Here is a 19,709-nt window from a genome sequence, read left to right as displayed (position 1 = left end):
TTTGTAACCTCTAGTTTAAAAATGAAACAAAGGTTTTTTTCATAGTGTATGTGAATAAATGTAAATATGTACACAGTAAAACCTATCTAAAACGAAACCTGTTCAAAACGGAAACCTGCTAAATCGGAAGAAAATATTCGGCACCGAGCAACTTCCAATAAAGTAATCAGAAAATATATAAAATAAACTAAGAATCATGAGACTTAATTGCTTTTTTTTTTAAATTCTTTCTTCCCCACTGGCAGTAAGAAGGCCTTTTTTAGCAAGCCGATTATGACTTCGGCCAATTTATACAGGTTTTACTGTGAGTTATATACTCGTATTTAAAACTTATATAAACTGAATATTTGACTTTTTAAAATTATTCGCATTATTAAAATAGCTTTAATTATATAAAGCAATAATATAGAATATGTTGATTGTCGTTTTCCGAATATCATTTTAAGCATGACTCAATTGTATTAATATTTGAAAGTTAAACAAATTATCATTTTTTCTTACATAATTCCATAAAATTATTCAAGTGTCAATGGTAGGACACGCAAGGTAACAAAGTAATTACTTTTTACTTCTATGTCCTATTTAACTGTTATTTGCCCAAATTATTTCGAGAAAAATATAATTTTTATACTTGTAATTAACGGATTTCAGGTATAAAAGTTGAATTCTTACATTTTAACCGTTTATAAATTATATCTGTAGATATGGAGTTTTGTATTATTTTTATATTGTTTTTCATTTCTCTATCGTACGCTGATTATCGCAACAACTATTACGATTATATTATAGGTAAGAAAAAGAATTTATTCTATATGTATTTTGTAGTTTATTTAATCTATATTTCTTCTATTTTATATTAAACTTTCATTTTAAATTGAATTTGAGAATTAATTCTTACAATTAAGAAGCTAAAATTATTCGTGAAATTCTATTGACTATTTTTAAAATGGCTACTATGTTTTAATGCTGATTACGAAAAATTGAATTTAAACTCTCAAAAGTCAAATATTTATTTATATTCACCAGTAAGATGGTAAATACAGTTTAATCAGCAATTCCTAAATTATATTTTAGTTGGTTCGGGTTCGGGTGGATCAGTCCTAACCAATAGATTATCCAAAAATCCCTCCATCAATGTTCTTTTGTTAGAAGCGGGCGAAAGACCAGCTCTAATATCCGAAATTCCATTTCTTCATATGAGTGCATTAGCTACTAAATATAATTGGGATTTTCCTACTGTACCGAGCAGAAGAATTGCTCATTCTATAAAAGGAAGAGTAAGTTCGCAATTGTTTTTCTGTTAATTGTAATGAATAAAAATTGTATTTAGAGAATATTTAATTTTTCGATTTAGTCATTTAATTTAGGAGCCGGAAAAGTTTTGGGTGGAACACCAATGCTTAATCATAACCTATACGTTCGTGGAAATAGAAAAGATTACGATAATTGGGCTAAGAACGGTGCAATTGGATGGGATTGGAGGAATGTTTTTCCTTATTTCCTCAAGAGTGAAGATAATCGAAACCGTAGAATTGTTAAAAATGGTAAAGAATTGACATCATATTAATTAACATTAATTATAATATGATTTAAGCTATTGAATATTATTAATTTGGTAATAAAATCATTAAATTTCTCTAACTGTTAATACAATGACTTATAAATAATAATAATTTTAAAAGTATATATATTTCTGTCAACAATTTTATTTATTTATTTTTTTTAATGAGTTTAAATGAAATTTAGTTCTCTATATCATATATTACATAATTTTATTGATTATAATAGCAAGTTTTTTTATAATTAAGCATCGTAGATTACATAATACAAATTATACTTTTATGAATCAATTAAATTTTTAGTATAGGCTATATCAATGGGTTTAAATGGATATATATTATTCTAATTTTTAAAATATGTTATATCCTACTATGTTACGTATCAAGTTATCAATATTTTATTAATTGTTCTAGAAATATCAAATTTCCTTGTATTTATGTGAAAATAATTCGATTAGAGCATCTTAGAGCGTCAAACTAATCTTTCTAGATGATTTATCTTTAAAATAAATAAATAAATAAATTTATTTATTTTAAAGATAAATCATCTAGAAAGATTAGTTTGACGCTCTAAGATGCTCTAATCGANATTTTCAAATATTTATTTATTTATTTATTTTAAGGATAAATTGGTAAATTAAGTGATTAGAACACAATTATAAAAATATATTCCAAATTTCTTTAATCTCGAAGATTAATGTAATTACATATTCAATACACTGTAATATCAAATTTAGAAGTAATTTTTAGAAAGTATATAAATTTAGAAAATTCTATATAAATTTATTAACTTTTGATAGAGCTAATTTTTTGTTGAATCATTATAAATAGGTTATCACGGAGTAGATGGGGAGTTAATTATTCAATATCCACCATTTCATACTCCAATGGTGAGAGGTTATTTGAGATCAGCAAAAGCAATTGGATATTCTCTAGGAGATTATAACGCAGCAAATCAAGCAGGTAAAGATCTGTTAATCAATAGTTTTTAAAATGATTAAAGTAATAAATTTTAAACATCTTAATACATTAACTCTTATTATAATTTATTTTATAGTTTTTCTGTTTCATTCTACAATAATTATGAAGCAGCTATTCTGGATATTTTTCAATAGAAATTGATCTTTTAAATTAAATTTGTTTAAATATTTCCAGTCTTTATGCCTCCTCAAGGTACAATTAACAAAGGAAGAAGATGGTCGACACTTCATGCGTTTATTAATCCTGTAGTTGGAAGAAGAAACCTTGAAATTGTTACATCAGCTTATGTTACTAAAGTAAATAAAACTTACAATTATAAAAATAAAGATAAAATAAATTATTACTAAGTGTTTATTTGTATTTTACAGATATTGATCGATGAACATAATCGTGCGTATGGAGTATTGTTCGATCACTACAACAAAACCTTTAGAGCAATTGCAATGAGAGAAGTAATTATATGCGCTGGAACATTTAATTCTCCCAAACTTTTAATGTTGTCAGGTATTGGGCCTAAAGAAGTTTTAAACAAATTTCGTGTAAGTATCACTTATTGTACTGTACGCTGTGTATAATTATTAAATTAAAAGCCTCAAAATAAATTGAAAATAATTTTACTACAAAATCAAAAATTAAGTAAACACAATTTATGTATAGTAAAACCTGTGTACACGTACCGAATATTTTTGGCAGGTTTGGCAGGTTTCCGTGTTGAGCCTGTTCTTTTAACACAGAAAATTATTGTGTTCCGCAGAATTCTTGCCGTTTAATTAGGTTTTGTTTTGAACAGGTTTTACTGTATTTGGAAGATTTATTTAATAATAACCTAAATATTTCATACTTCTATCAGATACCTTCAGAAATATCATTTCTTTTGTTTATAATCATTTATTTAATATTTAAATCTTATTTTTCGCTGCAGATACCCGTAAAATCGGATCTACCTGTTGGCAATAACTTAATCGATCACGTATCTACATTGGGACTTCAATTCATCGTCGATACATATACTTTTAAAGAAACAAGAATCACAAAAGAAGATTTTACGGATATTTTAATCAATGGAACAGGCAATTAAAATTAAATTTTAATAATAAATAAAAAACTTATCTGCATAAAAGAGAAGGTAAGAGTTATTTTGTTGAAGCTCTTCACTAAGTGAAAACATTAATTCTTTGTAGGACCGTTGACTTCTTTGGGAGGTGTAGAAGTAATCGGATTTGCGAATTCTAAATATAATAAAGATTTAGATTGGCCCGATTTGGAAATATTTTGGGTATCGAGATCAGTTTCTTCAGACAGCGTCTTAAGAGAAATGTCTGGAGCTGTCGAAGAAGTATGTAATATTTAAAAATATCTGTCTTTTTACGAATTATTCTATAAGTAAATTATTATTATGTAAAAACTAAATTTGAACTGTAATACAGTATTTGGATTTGAATATTGCTTGTAAATGTAAAATATATTAAATATTTTATTTTGCAGCTAGAGAAAATTTTTGAGAAATATTCATATCTAGATACAATTACTTGTATCCCGAATCCAACACGAGTTAAGAGCAAAGGAGTGGTAACTCTTCAATCTACCGATCCATATGAATATCCACTAATTGACCTAAATTATTTTTCGCATACTGATGACTTAAAAGTTTCTGTTGAAGGTAAAGTTTCAATAAATTATTTTAATAATAAAACTTTATGATTATAGCATTATTATTATTAACTGATGATATTCGATTTTAAATTATCATTCTTTTAAAGTATATATAAGCTACAGTTTATATATTTAACCTTAAAAATATTTATGTAATTTAATAAATATACAATAAATATAAATACAACGTTTTCACAAAGATAAAACCTTGGCTTTCGTTTCTCATCCGTCGTTTTATTAGAGATATTTTAATAGAATAATTTTACGGAAATTATAAAAGAAAATATTATACAAAATTTCCATTTTACTTACTCTTATAAATTTTAATAAACATAAATTATATCCATTTAAAGAATATGGTTAAAGAAAATTTGTATAGTGTTTTAATACTCTAAAGCTTTACTCTAAGCACTTATATCTAAATATCTAATCTACAATTAACCTTATCTAAAAATAATTTTAATTGTCGAGCGAGGTAAAATTCATTACATAAATACCGGTATATATTTTCTATAGTCTATACTAAAAATATTTTACAGGTTTAAAAGTCTGTTTACAAATGGCATCATCTAAGCCCATGAAAAAGCTGGGTGTTCGTCCCCTACCATATGTAATTCCAGGATGCGAGAAATATGAGCTCTTTAGTGATAATTATTTGGGATGCATGCTCATAGCATTCCCACTTCCAGCACACCACTTCGCAGGAACGTGCAAAATGGGGCATCCTAAAGATCCTACTACAGTAGTAGATCCTACACTCAAGTGAGTATCTTTCGGATTTTTAATGTTTACAGAAAATATACTTATTAAAATAACACTATTTTATGGTAATCAACAGAGTGAAAGGAGTTCAAAACTTGAGAGTGGTCGATGCGTCTATTATACCAATTATGATAGGAGGCCATACGAATATTCCAACTATAATGATTGCAGAAAAAGCTGCTGACTTCATACTAGACGATTATTTTAGTAGTAGAAATAAATGACTATAATTTGTTTCTGAAATAAAATAAATTGTGTTTGTTTTTACTGCGTTTACCGAATTAATATCCTAAATAATTCTCATAGAAATTTAATTGAGAAATTTAAAGAGTATCACTAATATTTCCATACACATTTAAAGCTTTGTTTCATACTAAAATTCGTATCAATTAAAGTAAAAAAAATATTTCTCTGAAAAGCATTCTTTAATGCTTAGTGAATGAAGCTGAAAAATTAATGGAAATAATGACGTTCGTAAGTCTTAGGAGGACAATTCCCATCCTGCAATTTGCATTAATTTTCAGAAAAGTTGTTCTTTCCTTTTGTATTTTAGGTATATTTTTTGATTAATTCGTCTATCGTAAACACAACTTACCAGTCAACATGCTTTAATAATGAGAGTTCATTGCTCGTGTGATTCTTAGTAACACGAATCATACGTTCAACAGAAGATTATTTTAACTTGTCGACAGGACCGACCAGCTGAGGGTGCGGTGGGTGAAATGCATCCGGTCCCCAGCAATCGTGACGATTGCTGGGGCCCATTATCATGAATTAAACGCTCTGATTTAAACGTTATTATATATTTTATTTTAAAAATGCCAAATAGTGAAACTCAGCTGGTTAGTTTACTCGGACGATCAAGACTCAGTGTTTTGCTTTTGATGTGTATTATTTTCCAAAAGAAGAGAAGATCAATCAACACGGTTTATACAGTAGCGGAAGGTAGTGCAAGATGGGGCCATGGTGTTGGTTAACGCGCTTTCATCTAGCTGTTATTTGGGGAACTAAATGTTAACCTCAAAAGGAACACGGGACGAGAGAACGTCCGAATCGCTCTCTTTGTTTGGAAGTAAAAACGTTTTCCATATTTCAGCAATACTTCGTCTAGTTTTACGCCCGCTACAAAGTTTCTACAAAGTAAGCATAATTGTGAACTTTTACATTACTTTTTAGATAAAGATATTATGGTATTTGAAGTAACCTTTAAGACTGAAATTGTTTAGTTTTGAAATAAAGTTGACCCGTGTTCGCATTAAGTATGAAAAGTGCACGTTGGGGCAAGATGGGGTACCCCATCTTAGACAACTCTGCTGGCTACAGGCACTGCAATATAGTGCAGTGAACTAGTTTTAAATTCGTTGTTATTGATAATTCTATATCATTTTTTCGAATATATAATATAAATAATAAGTTCATAAATGATCTTTTTATAGAAAATGAAATATTCCACTTTTAAATCATATCTAACTGTAATAAATTTATACAGTATATACTGTATTACTTTATTATTTATGATTTTACGTTTTATTTTATTTGTGAAAACATTTTTTAAATTTAAATACTATCTTAACAAGAAATAAAATGTGACATAACAATCGAAATTCGTAAGTCTAAAATTTTTCCACGAAAAAAAAGCTATCGTCTGCTTACAAAATAGCGAAACTGAGCATGCGCGAAGTGACAGTATTGTCTGGTAAAGTAAATACGAGTAAGTTCAAACTTTTATATTTATTTATTCGGAAAATGATAATAAATGTAGTCGTTGTGATAAATGGGCACATTGTTCTTGCGCCAATATTGAAGAAAACGACAGTTTAACCATTTTAATTTGTTTTTCTTGTATATAAAAATAATATTCCCATCTTACCCCACGGGTGGGACAAGATGGTGCATTTACGTATAATTTTAAAATATTAAACTTTCTTGTTTTTAAAAACGTTTTTCAAAAATTAAATTTTGTATTATATATTACCGAATGTCGTAGTTGCTGAGAATAAAAAAAAATTATTGTTCTCTTTAAAGTGGTTGCCATCTTATGACTTTTCAAACCTTAACGTCCTCATTCTGCCCCACCTTCCCCTATATGGTTTTAATAAATGGAGAAAACTGTCAACTTTAATTCGAGATAATAAGCTTTCTGTTGGTCGTTTTAATTATTTTATTGCTTGGTAGAATTATTGAAAAGGCTTAATTTATGTTCGGCTGTTAACAGAGCAAATGAAATTAATATAAATGAAGAAACGGATCGACTAAAATTACTATTCCAAAGAATTGTAAATCTCATTCTATTTTTTAGCAAGTAATAATCTGCCATTTCGGGAATCCCCTGAATCAATAGGAGCGCAGAACAATGGACATTTTTTAAATTTAATGGAATTATTAAATAAATATGATCATGTGCTAATGGATTAGGTAAACAGAATTAAGAATACGAAAATGAAATGTGCACCATTCGGCTCAGATCTCAAGAGGAAATTATTGCAGCATTAGATAATGAAGTCTTTAAAAAAATTAAAGACGATTCAAAAGTAGCCACATATTATAATATCCTAATGGAGTGTACTCATAATTCTCACAAGAAACAAACTTCAATAATTATTAGATATGTAAATTTTGTAGACAAAAAATAAATTATAAATGAGTCATTTATAAGGTTTATTGAAGTAATTGATATGACTAGCAAATAGCTTTCAAAAAAAATAAGTGAGTCTGATTTAGATATGAATTGTAGAGGACAGGCATACGATAACGATAGCAATATGAAGGGAAAATATAAAAGCGTACAATCTAGAATAATTAGTTTAAACCCTCATGCAATTTATGTACTTTGCTTATCACATTCTTTTAATTTGATAATTTGTGATTCTGCCTCCAGTAATATATATTGTAAAAAAATTTTTCGGNCATTCCACATTATCATAATTGTCACTAGAAGAAGACGAAGCACCATGTTTAGATCCATTCATTTCTGAATTTGACACCATTGGCTGTGATTGTACCTGAGAAACAACTGGAGAACTAGAGCAGTTATTTGCCTTTGGCTTGGCTGGAACTCGTGAGCGTGGTGGGGGTACAGGTTTTCTCTTACCATCAGAATGTGGAGATGTACCATCCGAACTATCTCCATTAGTTGGGGGATCCGAGATAGAAACAAGAGCATTAGGTGTTAATGGGCTTCTTGGAGTCAAGCATGCTGGTGTATCCACATCAACCGAACCAGAATCAACTCTAGAATCATGTCGCACATCAGCTTCAGAATCACACTGTTCTTCTGATGCTGTAGAACTCAATATAGATGCATTACCATCATTATATTTTTTCCTTTCCAATTTCACACGAGGTGGAGCAGAACGAGTATGAGATTTTTTCTTTGAGTAATCAACAGCTGCATAAAGTGGATCCGAATCTGAATCTGCATTACAATGTCCTTCACGAAGAATTGCTTCCCTAAGTGTTGTGCCTTCTTCTCCAAGAGAATGTTCACGTCTAATCCGTCGAATGCTTGTTGGAGATATTCTTTCAGGTATTTCTGGTGGTAAACTATCATCAGATTCACCTCTATCTTCAAAACTTCCTCTTGAAGAATCCTGGTTTTAGTTTTATAAATTATAAGATGTAAAATATATTGAAAATTTTATATATTTTTATAAATTAATAGATTTTGAAATTTCTAACACTATATGCAAATATTTACATGCAAGCTTTTTATGTTTAATTAAATATTAATTTAATTAAACATCAATAACATATAATTAATGTTTGAATTTAAATATTAATTAATTAAATATTTAGTGTAAAACAATAAATTTGATAAATCATAATATTATATTAATGAATATACTATGAATTATCAGATGATTGATATAAAGATTTACAATTTTTATAATACAATTAAAGAATACTAAAATCAAATAGTAGTGCAGAAAATGATACGCAAAGTTAAAATAATCCTTTTCTTAAAAAGTATAAATTAAATTGATGTTTTTAATTAAAACCATTTTAAAAAGTAGATAAAAATTCTTAGTGTCAAGAAAAACTTCATTGAGCATTTTATACAATTAATTTTATAGGGTTGAATGGAAAGTTTTTATTTTTAACAGCTATCATTACTTAACATAGATGAAGTAAGTTATGAAATGTAACACATTATTGCTAGTGTGAGACTGTATTATTTGTTTAAAAGCTTATTTTTTAAACTTTTTACTTCACGTTTTTTAGTAAAATCAATACTCATATTACGAATATTATATATATACAAATTTAACTACAGTTGTATATATACAACTGTTATATATATACAAATTTAACACTGTTGATAATTCTGTGTTATATGAATTCCATGATGTACAAGTCACTTAGATTTTACAAACATGCGAACCGTTCACAGCCCGGCACACATGTTTGTAAAATCTAAGTGACTCATACAATATGGAATTCATATAACAAGGAATTATCAACAGCATTATAGGGGGGTCTACTGTATATTGGTGCAAGTAACGACAACGCAGCAGTATCCGAAGTTAAAACTCTACTAGATTCATTAGAAAAAATGCCATTTATTTTATGCTTATCGGTATGGTTTACAATATTGTCAAAAATTAATAATATCAACAAACTATTTCAAGCAAAAACAATTGTTCTTGATTCTGCTTTTTTAATTTAGTAGATAAAATTAAAAATGAAATCCAAAATTTAAGACATTTTTAGACCACGCAAAAATGAATATTTCAGAAGACTTCCCTGAAAAATAATTCGAAAAAGAAAAAGATTATTTTCCGAACGAGCAGAAGATAAACTTTTACAAAACTTGGTAGAGGAATTTAGATGTTACTTTTTCAACGTTGTGATTGATACTCTTATTGACAAATAGATGAGAGATTTAAAAATATACTCAATGTTATTTCTGATTTTATATTAATTATTGATATAAAAACATTAGAAAAATATGAACTAGAAAACCGTTCTAGAGATTTTGTAAAATTTTATAGTAAAGATATAACTGAAGACTTGATCCAGGAAATTGATTTGTTACGAGAATTGATCTTAGACCAAAAAGATGTAAATAACGTGCAAGACATATTGCAATTCATATTAAATAATTATAATAAACTATTTCCAAATGTGCTAACTGTACTAAAAATTGTTTTATATTACCAGTTACTATAGTAAATGCAGTTTTCTTTTACAAAATGAAAACTAATAAAGAATCATCTTCGATCAAGTATGTGTGAAGAATGCTTAAATGCACCTGCTATATTAAATATCGAAAAGGAAACTGCCAAAGATTGTTATTTTCTGAAATGATTAATGACAGAAAAAAATGCATATTTAAATAAATATATATTATATAAATATATAAATGTATATTACGCAATATACATTTATTTCGAATCCTTTTATTTTTATTTTTGAAAAATATTTTAAAGCCCGGAAGGGTTTCTTGCACCCGGGATCTTTTATAGAGAAGACTGGACTTGATATAGATGGATGAAATAACTTAACAGCTATACTTTTGTCCATCCAAGATGAAACTATTACACCAAAACAAGTCTACTGTTACATGTAAGTTATAAAATTTTTCATAGAAAAATTTCTATACAAGTAGACCCCCCTATAACGCTTAGATACGTTCCACGTTAATCGAATTTTACGTTGTAGGAGTCATTAAATACATGAGCCAATCGCAGCCCGACACGTGTGAAGTTTACGGACTAAGGCTGTTTGAAAAGTTTTCTTCTATAAAATTAACCGATTCTAGACTAATTCCACTCAACATTTCCAAAACACGTATAATTTTTTGGGAGTAATCCGTATAAACTATGCTATAAACAAAAAATTATAGGATTACTTACCGAGTGTGTACCGTTCGACTACGCCCGTTGTTCAAAGCTTGTCTTCGTCGCGGAACAGCACACGAAACGGCGGCCGCGATTTCTGATAACGAATTTTTCGCAGAAAAATAACTTGACCTTTGGAGACATCATTAATATAAATAATTTTTATGGCCGTTGAATAAGAAATGTTTCTTTCACAAGAAATGTGTAAAATTAGTGCTGTATTAGACTTACGGTACCTAATTTACATACTGTACAGACGATAATAAACTCAACTTACTAGCCTAAAATTTTCGTAGCGTAGCGCTAGACGGCGGAAATTATATATATAATTATAATAAAGTTACAATACAATAAGTTAATATATAATTATATATACAGTACCTAATTTATATATAATTAATATATAATTAATGTACAGTACCTAATATATATATAATTTATATATAATACTGTACAGAAGATAGCAAACTCAATTTAGCCTCCTAAAGTCTTTGTAGCGTGGCGCAGGGCTGGAGGAAAGTAGTTCGGATGCTCTTCCACTATTGGTCCAGATTCTATCAATCTTGTCGCCACACGAGTCTGCGACGACGTTTTAGGAGTTCCTTTATACGAATATTGCTACAATTTTTTCGCTACGTTATAGGAATTTCCGTTATAGGAACCCACGTTATAGGGGGGTCGACTGTAATATTGCTTTTAATGTACATTTCATTTGTATTCAATGATTTAATTTAAAAAATAAAAATTATGTAGCACATTTTTAAATTTATAAACATGTTTTTGTATTATTTACATCTCTAAATTCATAACAATAGTAACTACTTTCTGTATTCATATTTATGGCTTCTTTTGTAATCACTTAGAATGAAATCCGAGACTTTATCAGCAATCATCATAACCGGGGCCATAGTGTGGGATCCTATATTGTTTGGAATAACCGAAGCATCCACTACTCTTAATCCTCTTATCTCTTTAACTCTAGTAAATAAACATTATTATTTCAATTTTACAATTATACTCAGATTTGCATTGTAGCATCTAGATTAATTTACCTAAGAGTTGAGTCAACTACTGTAGTTGGATCAGTAGGATGACCCATTTTGCACGTCCCGATAAAGTGATGAGCAGTAAAAGGGAAAGCAACAGCCATACAACCTAAATATTCGTCACTGAGCCACTCATATCTCTCACATCCAGGCATAACGTAAGGAAGAGGACGAGCTCCGAATCGTTGCATTGGTTCTGTCGATGTCAATTTTAAACAGTACTTCATTCCTTAAACAAAAACTCATATATACTAAATATATATACAAGTACAAACTTATACAAACATTATACAATGCAACGATTTATGTAAATATAGTAAAATTTATGTAGATATTTTACCTTCTGTTATAATCTTTATGTCATATGGATGAGAAAATAAATTAAGATCAATTAATGGTTTATCGTATGGATTCGTAGAATTTATTACCATAACCCCTTGACTTTTTGCACGTGCAACATATGGAACACAAGAAATGACATCCGAATCCTTGAACATATTTAAGGCATGCTGTAACTAAAAGTACATACTTTGGTTTAATAAAAAAATAATAATAAGGAAAGCAGTTTGAAAAATTTACAGAATTTTGATTTTGCTTCTGATACTTTTCATACTAAAATGTTGACAACGCATAGGTCGACATACCTCTTCATTCGGCTTAAAAAGCGTTCTTAAAGCTTTGACAGTTGCAACAGATTGGGATAATAAAAATATCTCAATATCTGGCCAATCGAATTGTTCGTTATACTTAGAGTTTATAAATCCAATTGCGTCAACACCCGCAGCAGATGTCAATGGTCCTGAAGCATTTACATTGAAATTTTTTAATTGATCACTAATATTTCAATTTTAATTTTCTTTCTTCTATCATTTAGGATTAAAATATTACATACCTGTACCATTAAGTAAAACTTCTTCATAAACTTCTTTAGTGATTCTGTGATCCGCAAAAGTGAAAGTATTCACTTGAAACTGCATTGCAGTAGTAGCAATACGATCACGCAAGTTTCTTCCCACTGGAAGATCGACTTTAATAGGAATCTACAATGTCAAAAAAATAAATAAAATTTACGAAAAAAATGATCGATAAGAAGCAGATTATCCTCATCATTTACAAATAATTATAATACAAACACAATTTTTATGAATCAAGTTAATATTTTTATGCGTGCAATTACTAAATAACATAAATTGAACGAACCTGTAAACTTTCTAAAACTTCTCTAGGTCCAATTCCTGATCATATTAAAAGTTTGGGTGAACCAAATGTTCCAGCACATATTATCACTTCGTGATTAGCCAGGGCAGTGAATTGATGTCCTTTATGTTCGTACAAAACTCCATACGCACAATTGTTTTCATCGATCAGTATCTAAATTATATAAATTACAATAAGATTTAATGCTGAAATTTAAACTGTTTTTAAGGGAAAATAATTAACTTAATGGTTAATTTTCTTATATTTTTTGGGGGGGATAAATTTAATTTAGATATAAATTTTCTTCTATTTTCTTATCACAGTCAATGAGTGAAAGAGGCACATTTAGGAAGTGAAGAAAGTTTGGAAAGAGAAAGCAAGTAGCCACTTACACTTGACAACCAAAACATTCCTTTAAAATTTTTAGATCTTTTCTACTTAGAAAAGTAAATTTTGTAGAAGAAAAATAAGATTTTTATCTTCAAATATAAACTTCTTGTACTGTTTTCCTATTTGTTTAGTTTGTTAATTAATGATTTCGTTTCTTTAATTAACAAAAATTTAATTAATTTTTTGAAATTCTTTTTCTTTCTAATAACCATTTCTTAAACTAGTAAAACAAAAAAATGTCTGACTTATTTCACGAAGATTTCATTCAGTTCTCATTCTTTTGTCTCACAATTTAGTAACTAAATCTTTAAAAAAAGGGGGGATTTACTATAGAAAAAAGTGAATTCGAGTCGAAATTTGAAGTGATGAAAGTGCATTTTTATATCTTTAAATAAAGTTCTAGACTTTACTGTAAACAGCTTATTGTTAGTGAAGCTTACTTTTAAACAAAGAAAAATTTTTATAAATCCAATATGTAATTCTTATAAATGATTAAATCTTCTCTGACATTTAAATTATTCTCATTTTAAATTAAATTTTAAACTTTATATAAAGGGAGGAAATTATATTATCATATTTATTTCGAATTTTCTACTGTTATTTTCATTATAAATTNCTTTCATACTTTAGTTACAAATGCTGATGTAATAATACGAAGATTTCTTCTACCGATTGAAGGTTTAATAAATGCTTGGAAAGTATTCCATCTTCTACCTTTATAATTTGGAGTTTGAGGAACCGAAAAAACTAAAAAAAAAATTAGTTTTTAACACATTTGTCAAATATTAAATGTATTTTGTTTAATTTCCTATTATTTACATTTATTATTAATAATTAAATGATTCTCAAATTACTATTTGAAGGGCCTAATTTAAAAAGTCACCAAATCATATTTTACTGTTATCAAAATAATTGATATTTATAGATCTTGCATATCTCCTGAAATAATTCTATTGTAGATTTTAAATCACCAAAGATAAAAGTTATAGCACGTATATACATTTGTCCAGTACTTCACGCAATTGTACATTAGTTAAGCATACGTATTCTCTTGGTGTACAAAAAGAAAAGATGGACTTAGAAGGTGTTTTGTTAACACAGTGTATTGAACTTTATATTCTGTTATTTTAATAATGAAAATGGCAAAAATTTGCTATATTTCTCACACATAGAAATTTCTAAACTTATTTAATTTATTAATAAGTTTCGTTTATAATTCGGAATCTTTCTGGGTTATGAAATACAATTAGATATCTTTGTACATTTTCAATTATTGTTAATTCTGCTTTTACAATTAATGAACTTGATTTTACAATTTTTTGATAAAGATTAGAATGTTTATTTGTTTTTTTTCATTTTAGTTGGATATATTTAATGTTGGGCAATTTTCGCACGTAAGATACATTATTTTCGCTGTTTTTCTTTCTTCGTACCATCCATTGTAAATACAAGAGTTTATATGAATTTTTGAAATCAAAGAAAACGAAAATTATTTTTTATTAACTCTCTATAGGTAGAAATTTAAATGTAGAAAGCCATTTACAGATTTAGAATAAATAAAAATAAGTATTAAAATTTAATATAATGCTAAGATATGCTAGGGAAAGTAGTTGACATTTATATCGAAAATGTGCATGAATGCCGTTTTCATTTAAATTTGAATTTTTTAAGTTTTGATATATTTAGCTTAAAAGTCTAAGAAAACCATTACATTTTGTTTTATGTCTATTGGCTGTAGGCATAAATAATAACAATGAGTTAAATTGCACTTCGGTGAAGATCGAGATTGGTTCATTTTCTCCATTTCGCTGTTTCAAAGTTTGCAGATTAGAGATGGACAAACTGGATGTTTTACTTTTGCTATGAATTTCATCATTTTTATTCAAAATGAAACTACTTTGCCAACATTAAGATAAATAGTTGATCAATTCTCTCTAAAAATTACATATTTGAAATAACTAATTTTAAAGAAATTCACTAACTACGCAGGGTTTTTAATGAAAACACTTCGTAATATTGCAAGTACTAGAAAACTTGGAATATTTTGATCATTTTATGACATCAGAAAATAAAACAAGATTGTAAAAGACAAACTTAAAAAAGTGGTTATTCCCATTGTTAAGTACGCTAATTATTCGAGGTCCTTTTAATAACTTTTTGCGTAAGTTGACTGCTATTTTTAATACAAAGTTATGTAAATTATCTTAAATATTTAAAACGCACCTGTTTGAAGCGGTCCGTTGAAATCTCCTAAACGATATCCTGTAGCTTTTGCTCCTTCTAGATAACCTTCTGTTATAGGCGAAGAAAATTCGTGAAATTGAATAGGCATATCTCCACCAATTCCGTGATAACCTGCAAATATTTCAAAATATGATATTGTGAAACTAAGAAACTAAGAAAATGTTCAGAATTTCTCAAATAAGTTTAAGAAAAAATTTTAGTAATTTTATGACTTATTATACAGTAGATAATTTCAAGTTACCATTGTCTACAACTTCAGGATTTAAATTATCTTCTTGTCTAAGAAAGTAAGGAAAAACATTCTCCCAATCCCATCCTATCGCTCCGGTGCGTGCCCATTCATCGTAATCATATTTAGTTCCACGGGTATAAATATTAAGATTTACCATTGCAGTTCCGCCTAGTAATCTGCCTGCTCCTAATTCGATACTCTAAAAAATATAACACGTTAAAAATTTATAATTTATTCAGCGATCGACATGCAATTTAATAAATATTACGAAAACTCAGAAATCTTACTCTTCCTTCCACTGCATGCGCTATTCTTTCGCTTGGGAGAGAAGTGTAATTCCATGTGTATTTCGTCCTAATTAGGCTTGAAGATGTTAGTGGAAACTCGTTTATTAAAGGAGGACTTTCTCCTGCTTCTAGTACAAGTACTTTAATTGAAGGATTTTCCGATAATCTTTTAAGTAAAACTGAACCAGCAGTGCCAGCTCCAACTATCGAAAATTAAATACAAGTTTTAATGAAAAATACAGTAGACCCCATATAACACTGTTGATAATTCCGTGTTATATGAATTCCACGTTGTACGAGTCACTTAGATTTTACAAATACGTGAGCCGTTCACAGCCCGGCACACGCATTTGTAAAAACTAAGTGACTCGTACAACATGGAATTCATATAACACGGAATTATCAACAGTGTTATAGGAATCTACTGTAAATAAATTTATAGATTCCTTAAACTGTTTTATTATTATATTAAAAATTAGCATATTATAACATATTTGTAGAATTAAAATAAAATACTGTACCGTGTTATAAATAAAATTATCATTGTTATTCCAAATATTGGAATAAAAACTTGAAACAATAATTTTAAATTTTATTGGTGACTTATAATGGGCCTGATAAAAAGGGCTGGTAGAAAGAGTCCATTAATACTTATATAGTCTATAGAATATATGTAATTATTCAAAAGGAATATACGTACAATAATTAAAAAACTATATTTTATTTTCTGTTGTGGTATATTAATTCCTTATAAGTGGCCTACGGTACGAGTTATTTTTAAATTAGAAGTTACAAAATGTCACATCGTGGTGGGCCGAATGTCACTTTATATAAGACATACCATGATGGACTACGTCTTGAATTTTTGTTCTTTTAACGTAATAAAATACGAGGGCTGTTCGGAAAGTTCGCGGCCTTGCCTATATGCGGCGCTGCGATCAATTTAATTTTTGGCGGGAATAATTCAGCCATCTGTGCTAGAGATACGATACCAATTTCCGCTTGATTTGTCAAAAAGTTTTGCCACGACAGCTTAGCAGATAGTCAGTGTGCACATACTTTGTCAAAAATGGAGAAGACGGAGACTCATGCGGTCATAAAATACCTGACGAAAAAAGGGTTGACCCCATCTCAAATCAAAGCTGACATGGATGAAGTTTTGGGAGAGTCTGCTCCTTCGTACACCACTGTGAAAAAATGGACAGCCCTTTTTAAATCTGGCAGAGAGAGTGTGGAAGATGACCCTCGCAGTGGACGGCCGTCAACTGCTGTCACTGAAGAAAATATCGACAAAGTTCACGATTTGTTATTAGCAGATCGCCGTTTGAAAACGCTTGAGATAGCTGAGACAACAGGCATCTCTGTCGACCGAGTGCACCACGTCCTAACCGAAAATTTGGGTATGACGATGGTCTCAGCAAGTTGGGTGCCGCATCTGCTGACCGCTGAGCAAAGACGTGTTCGCACTTTGATGTCAAAGAAGTGTTTGGACTTCTACAGAAAAACCCACAGGATTTCTTGCGTCGGTTTGTGACTACTGACGAAACGTGGATCCATTACTACACTCCTGAAACAAAAGAACAGTCAAAGCAATGGAAATACCACAGTTCGCCACCACCAAAGAAGACAAAGACAGTTCCATCAACGGGGAAAGTGATGGCCTCGGTTTTTTGGGATGCTAAAGGCATCATAATTATTGACTACCTAGAAAGAGGAAAGACCATTAATACTGTCTATTACTGTGAACTTTTGGAAAAATTGAAAAAAGAAATCGAAGAAAAAAGGTCACACTTGAAGAAGAAAAAGGTTCTGTTCCACCACGATAATGCACATGCAGATTCCGCTAGAATCACTGAACAAAAGATAAACGAACTTCGCTTCCAATTAGTTACACATCCACCGTACTCACCTGATTTGGCCCCCAGTGACTTCCACCTTTTTCCAAACCTAAAAAAATTCTTGGCTGGAAAGAGATTCCACTCAAATGACGAAGTCATCTCTGAAGTGAACGAGTATTTTGCACACCTTGACAAATCGACCTATTGTGATGGCATAAAAAAGCTAGAACATCGCTGGAATAAGTGCATTGCTAACAAAGGAGTCTACATTAAAAAATAAAAAAGTTTTAACATTATTTTGTTGTTCTATTTGAGGCCGCGAACTTTCCGAACAGCCCTCGTAGCTAACGCTTGTACTTTGTTAATTAATTAATTTTTTAGTAAAACATAACGTACCGGTATATTAAAAATAAAGAACGGCCGTAAATTTTATATGAAAACTTTTACGTTTTCTTTTTTCTGTTTGCCTGCCAGTTACCGAATCCATAAAACCACTATACACTGGTATTTTGATCTCGGATTCACGCCTTATCAACGGCTGACAACGTGAAGCTTTCTAGGTTTCTTCACGTATGTAATACCTAATTAGGATTAGATTCTCATAGAAAAATTCCAAAGAGAAATCCCCTTAACAGATCGCGATACTATATTCTGTGAATTCAATCTAATCCATTTTAAAATTTCTCTTATAAAAAAAAGTATAAATACAGTTTAGAAATTTAAAATAAATTTTCTTTTCATTCACTAATTAAGTGCAGAGTGACGTCTGATTATATTTTTCGAGTGTTACACGTGGAGTTGAATTGAAAATTATAATAATTCCAAACTTTTTATCAGGATAGAATAATAACCTGCAAATATTTCAAAATATGATATTGTGAAACTAAGAAACTAAGAAAATGTTCAGAATTTCTCAAATAAGTTTAAGAAAAAATTTTAGTAATTTTATGACTTATTATACAGTAGATAATTTCAAGTTACCATTGTCTACAACTTCAGGATTTAAATTATCTTCTTGTCTAAGAAAGTAAGGAAAAACATTCTCCCAATCCCATCCTATCGCTCCGGTGCGTGCCCATTCATCGTAATCATATTTAGTTCCACGGGTATAAATATTAAGATTTACCATTGCAGTTCCGCCTAGTAATCTGCCTGCTCCTAATTCGATACTCTAAAAAATATAACACGTTAAAAATTTATAATTTATTCAGCGATCGACATGCAATTTAATAAATATTACGAAAACTCAGAAATCTTACTCTTCCTTCCACTGCATGCGCTATTCTTTCGCTTGGGAGAGAAGTGTAATTCCATGTGTATTTCGTCCTAATTAGGCTTGAAGATGTTAGTGGAAACTCGGTTATTAAAGGAGGACTTTCTCCTGCTTCTAGTACAAGTACTTTAATTGAAGGATTTTCCGATAATCTTTTAAGTAAAACTGAACTGAGTGCCAGCTCCAACTATCGAAAATTAAATACAAGTTTTAATGAAAAATACAGTAGACCCCATATAACACTGTTGATAATTCCGTGTTATATGAATTCCACGTTGTACGAGTCACTTAGATTTTACAAATACGTGAGCCGTTCACAGCCCGGCACACGCATTTGTAAAAACTAAGTGACTCGTACAACATGGAATTCATATAACACGGAATTATCAACAGTGTTATAGGGGGAG

General features: G+C 29.5%; 1 protein-coding gene across 1 annotated transcript; it reads left to right on the top strand.

Moving 5' to 3' along the window:
• Positions 1-573: 573 nt before the first annotated feature.
• Positions 574-5,179, top strand: LOC111639098 (glucose dehydrogenase [FAD, quinone]-like). The gene is made up of 11 exons (XM_023384878.1): positions 574-651; positions 1,044-1,277; positions 1,355-1,544; positions 2,391-2,522; positions 2,715-2,836; positions 2,909-3,079; positions 3,463-3,610; positions 3,722-3,876; positions 4,026-4,200; positions 4,733-4,955; positions 5,032-5,179. The coding sequence occupies exons 1-11, from the start codon at positions 574-576 to the stop codon at positions 5,177-5,179; spliced, it is 1,776 nt and encodes a 591-aa protein (XP_023240646.1).
• Positions 5,180-19,709: the final 14,530 nt, after the last annotated feature.

This window comes from Centruroides sculpturatus, unplaced genomic scaffold, assembly GCF_000671375.1.
Source record: "Centruroides sculpturatus isolate CEXI.00-Female unplaced genomic scaffold, Cexi_2.0 scaffold1071, whole genome shotgun sequence".
In the NCBI taxonomy this organism is placed as follows: domain Eukaryota; kingdom Metazoa; phylum Arthropoda; class Arachnida; order Scorpiones; family Buthidae; genus Centruroides; species Centruroides sculpturatus.
Note: the sequence above shows the minus strand (reverse complement) of the source record. Positions and strands in the feature narration are given on the sequence as shown.

Excerpts from the sequence above, each read along its gene's own strand:
- LOC111639098 (XM_023384878.1), top strand. The coding sequence starts at position 574 with ATGTCCTATTTAACTGTTATTTGCCCAAATTATTTCGAGAAAAATATA. Across the intron at positions 3,080-3,462 it reads AAGTTTTAAACAAATTTCGT|ATACCCGTAAAATCGGATCT; the intron begins GTAAGTATCACT and ends TTTTCGCTGCAG. Across the intron at positions 4,201-4,732 it reads CTTAAAAGTTTCTGTTGAAG|GTTTAAAAGTCTGTTTACAA; the intron begins GTAAAGTTTCAA and ends AATATTTTACAG.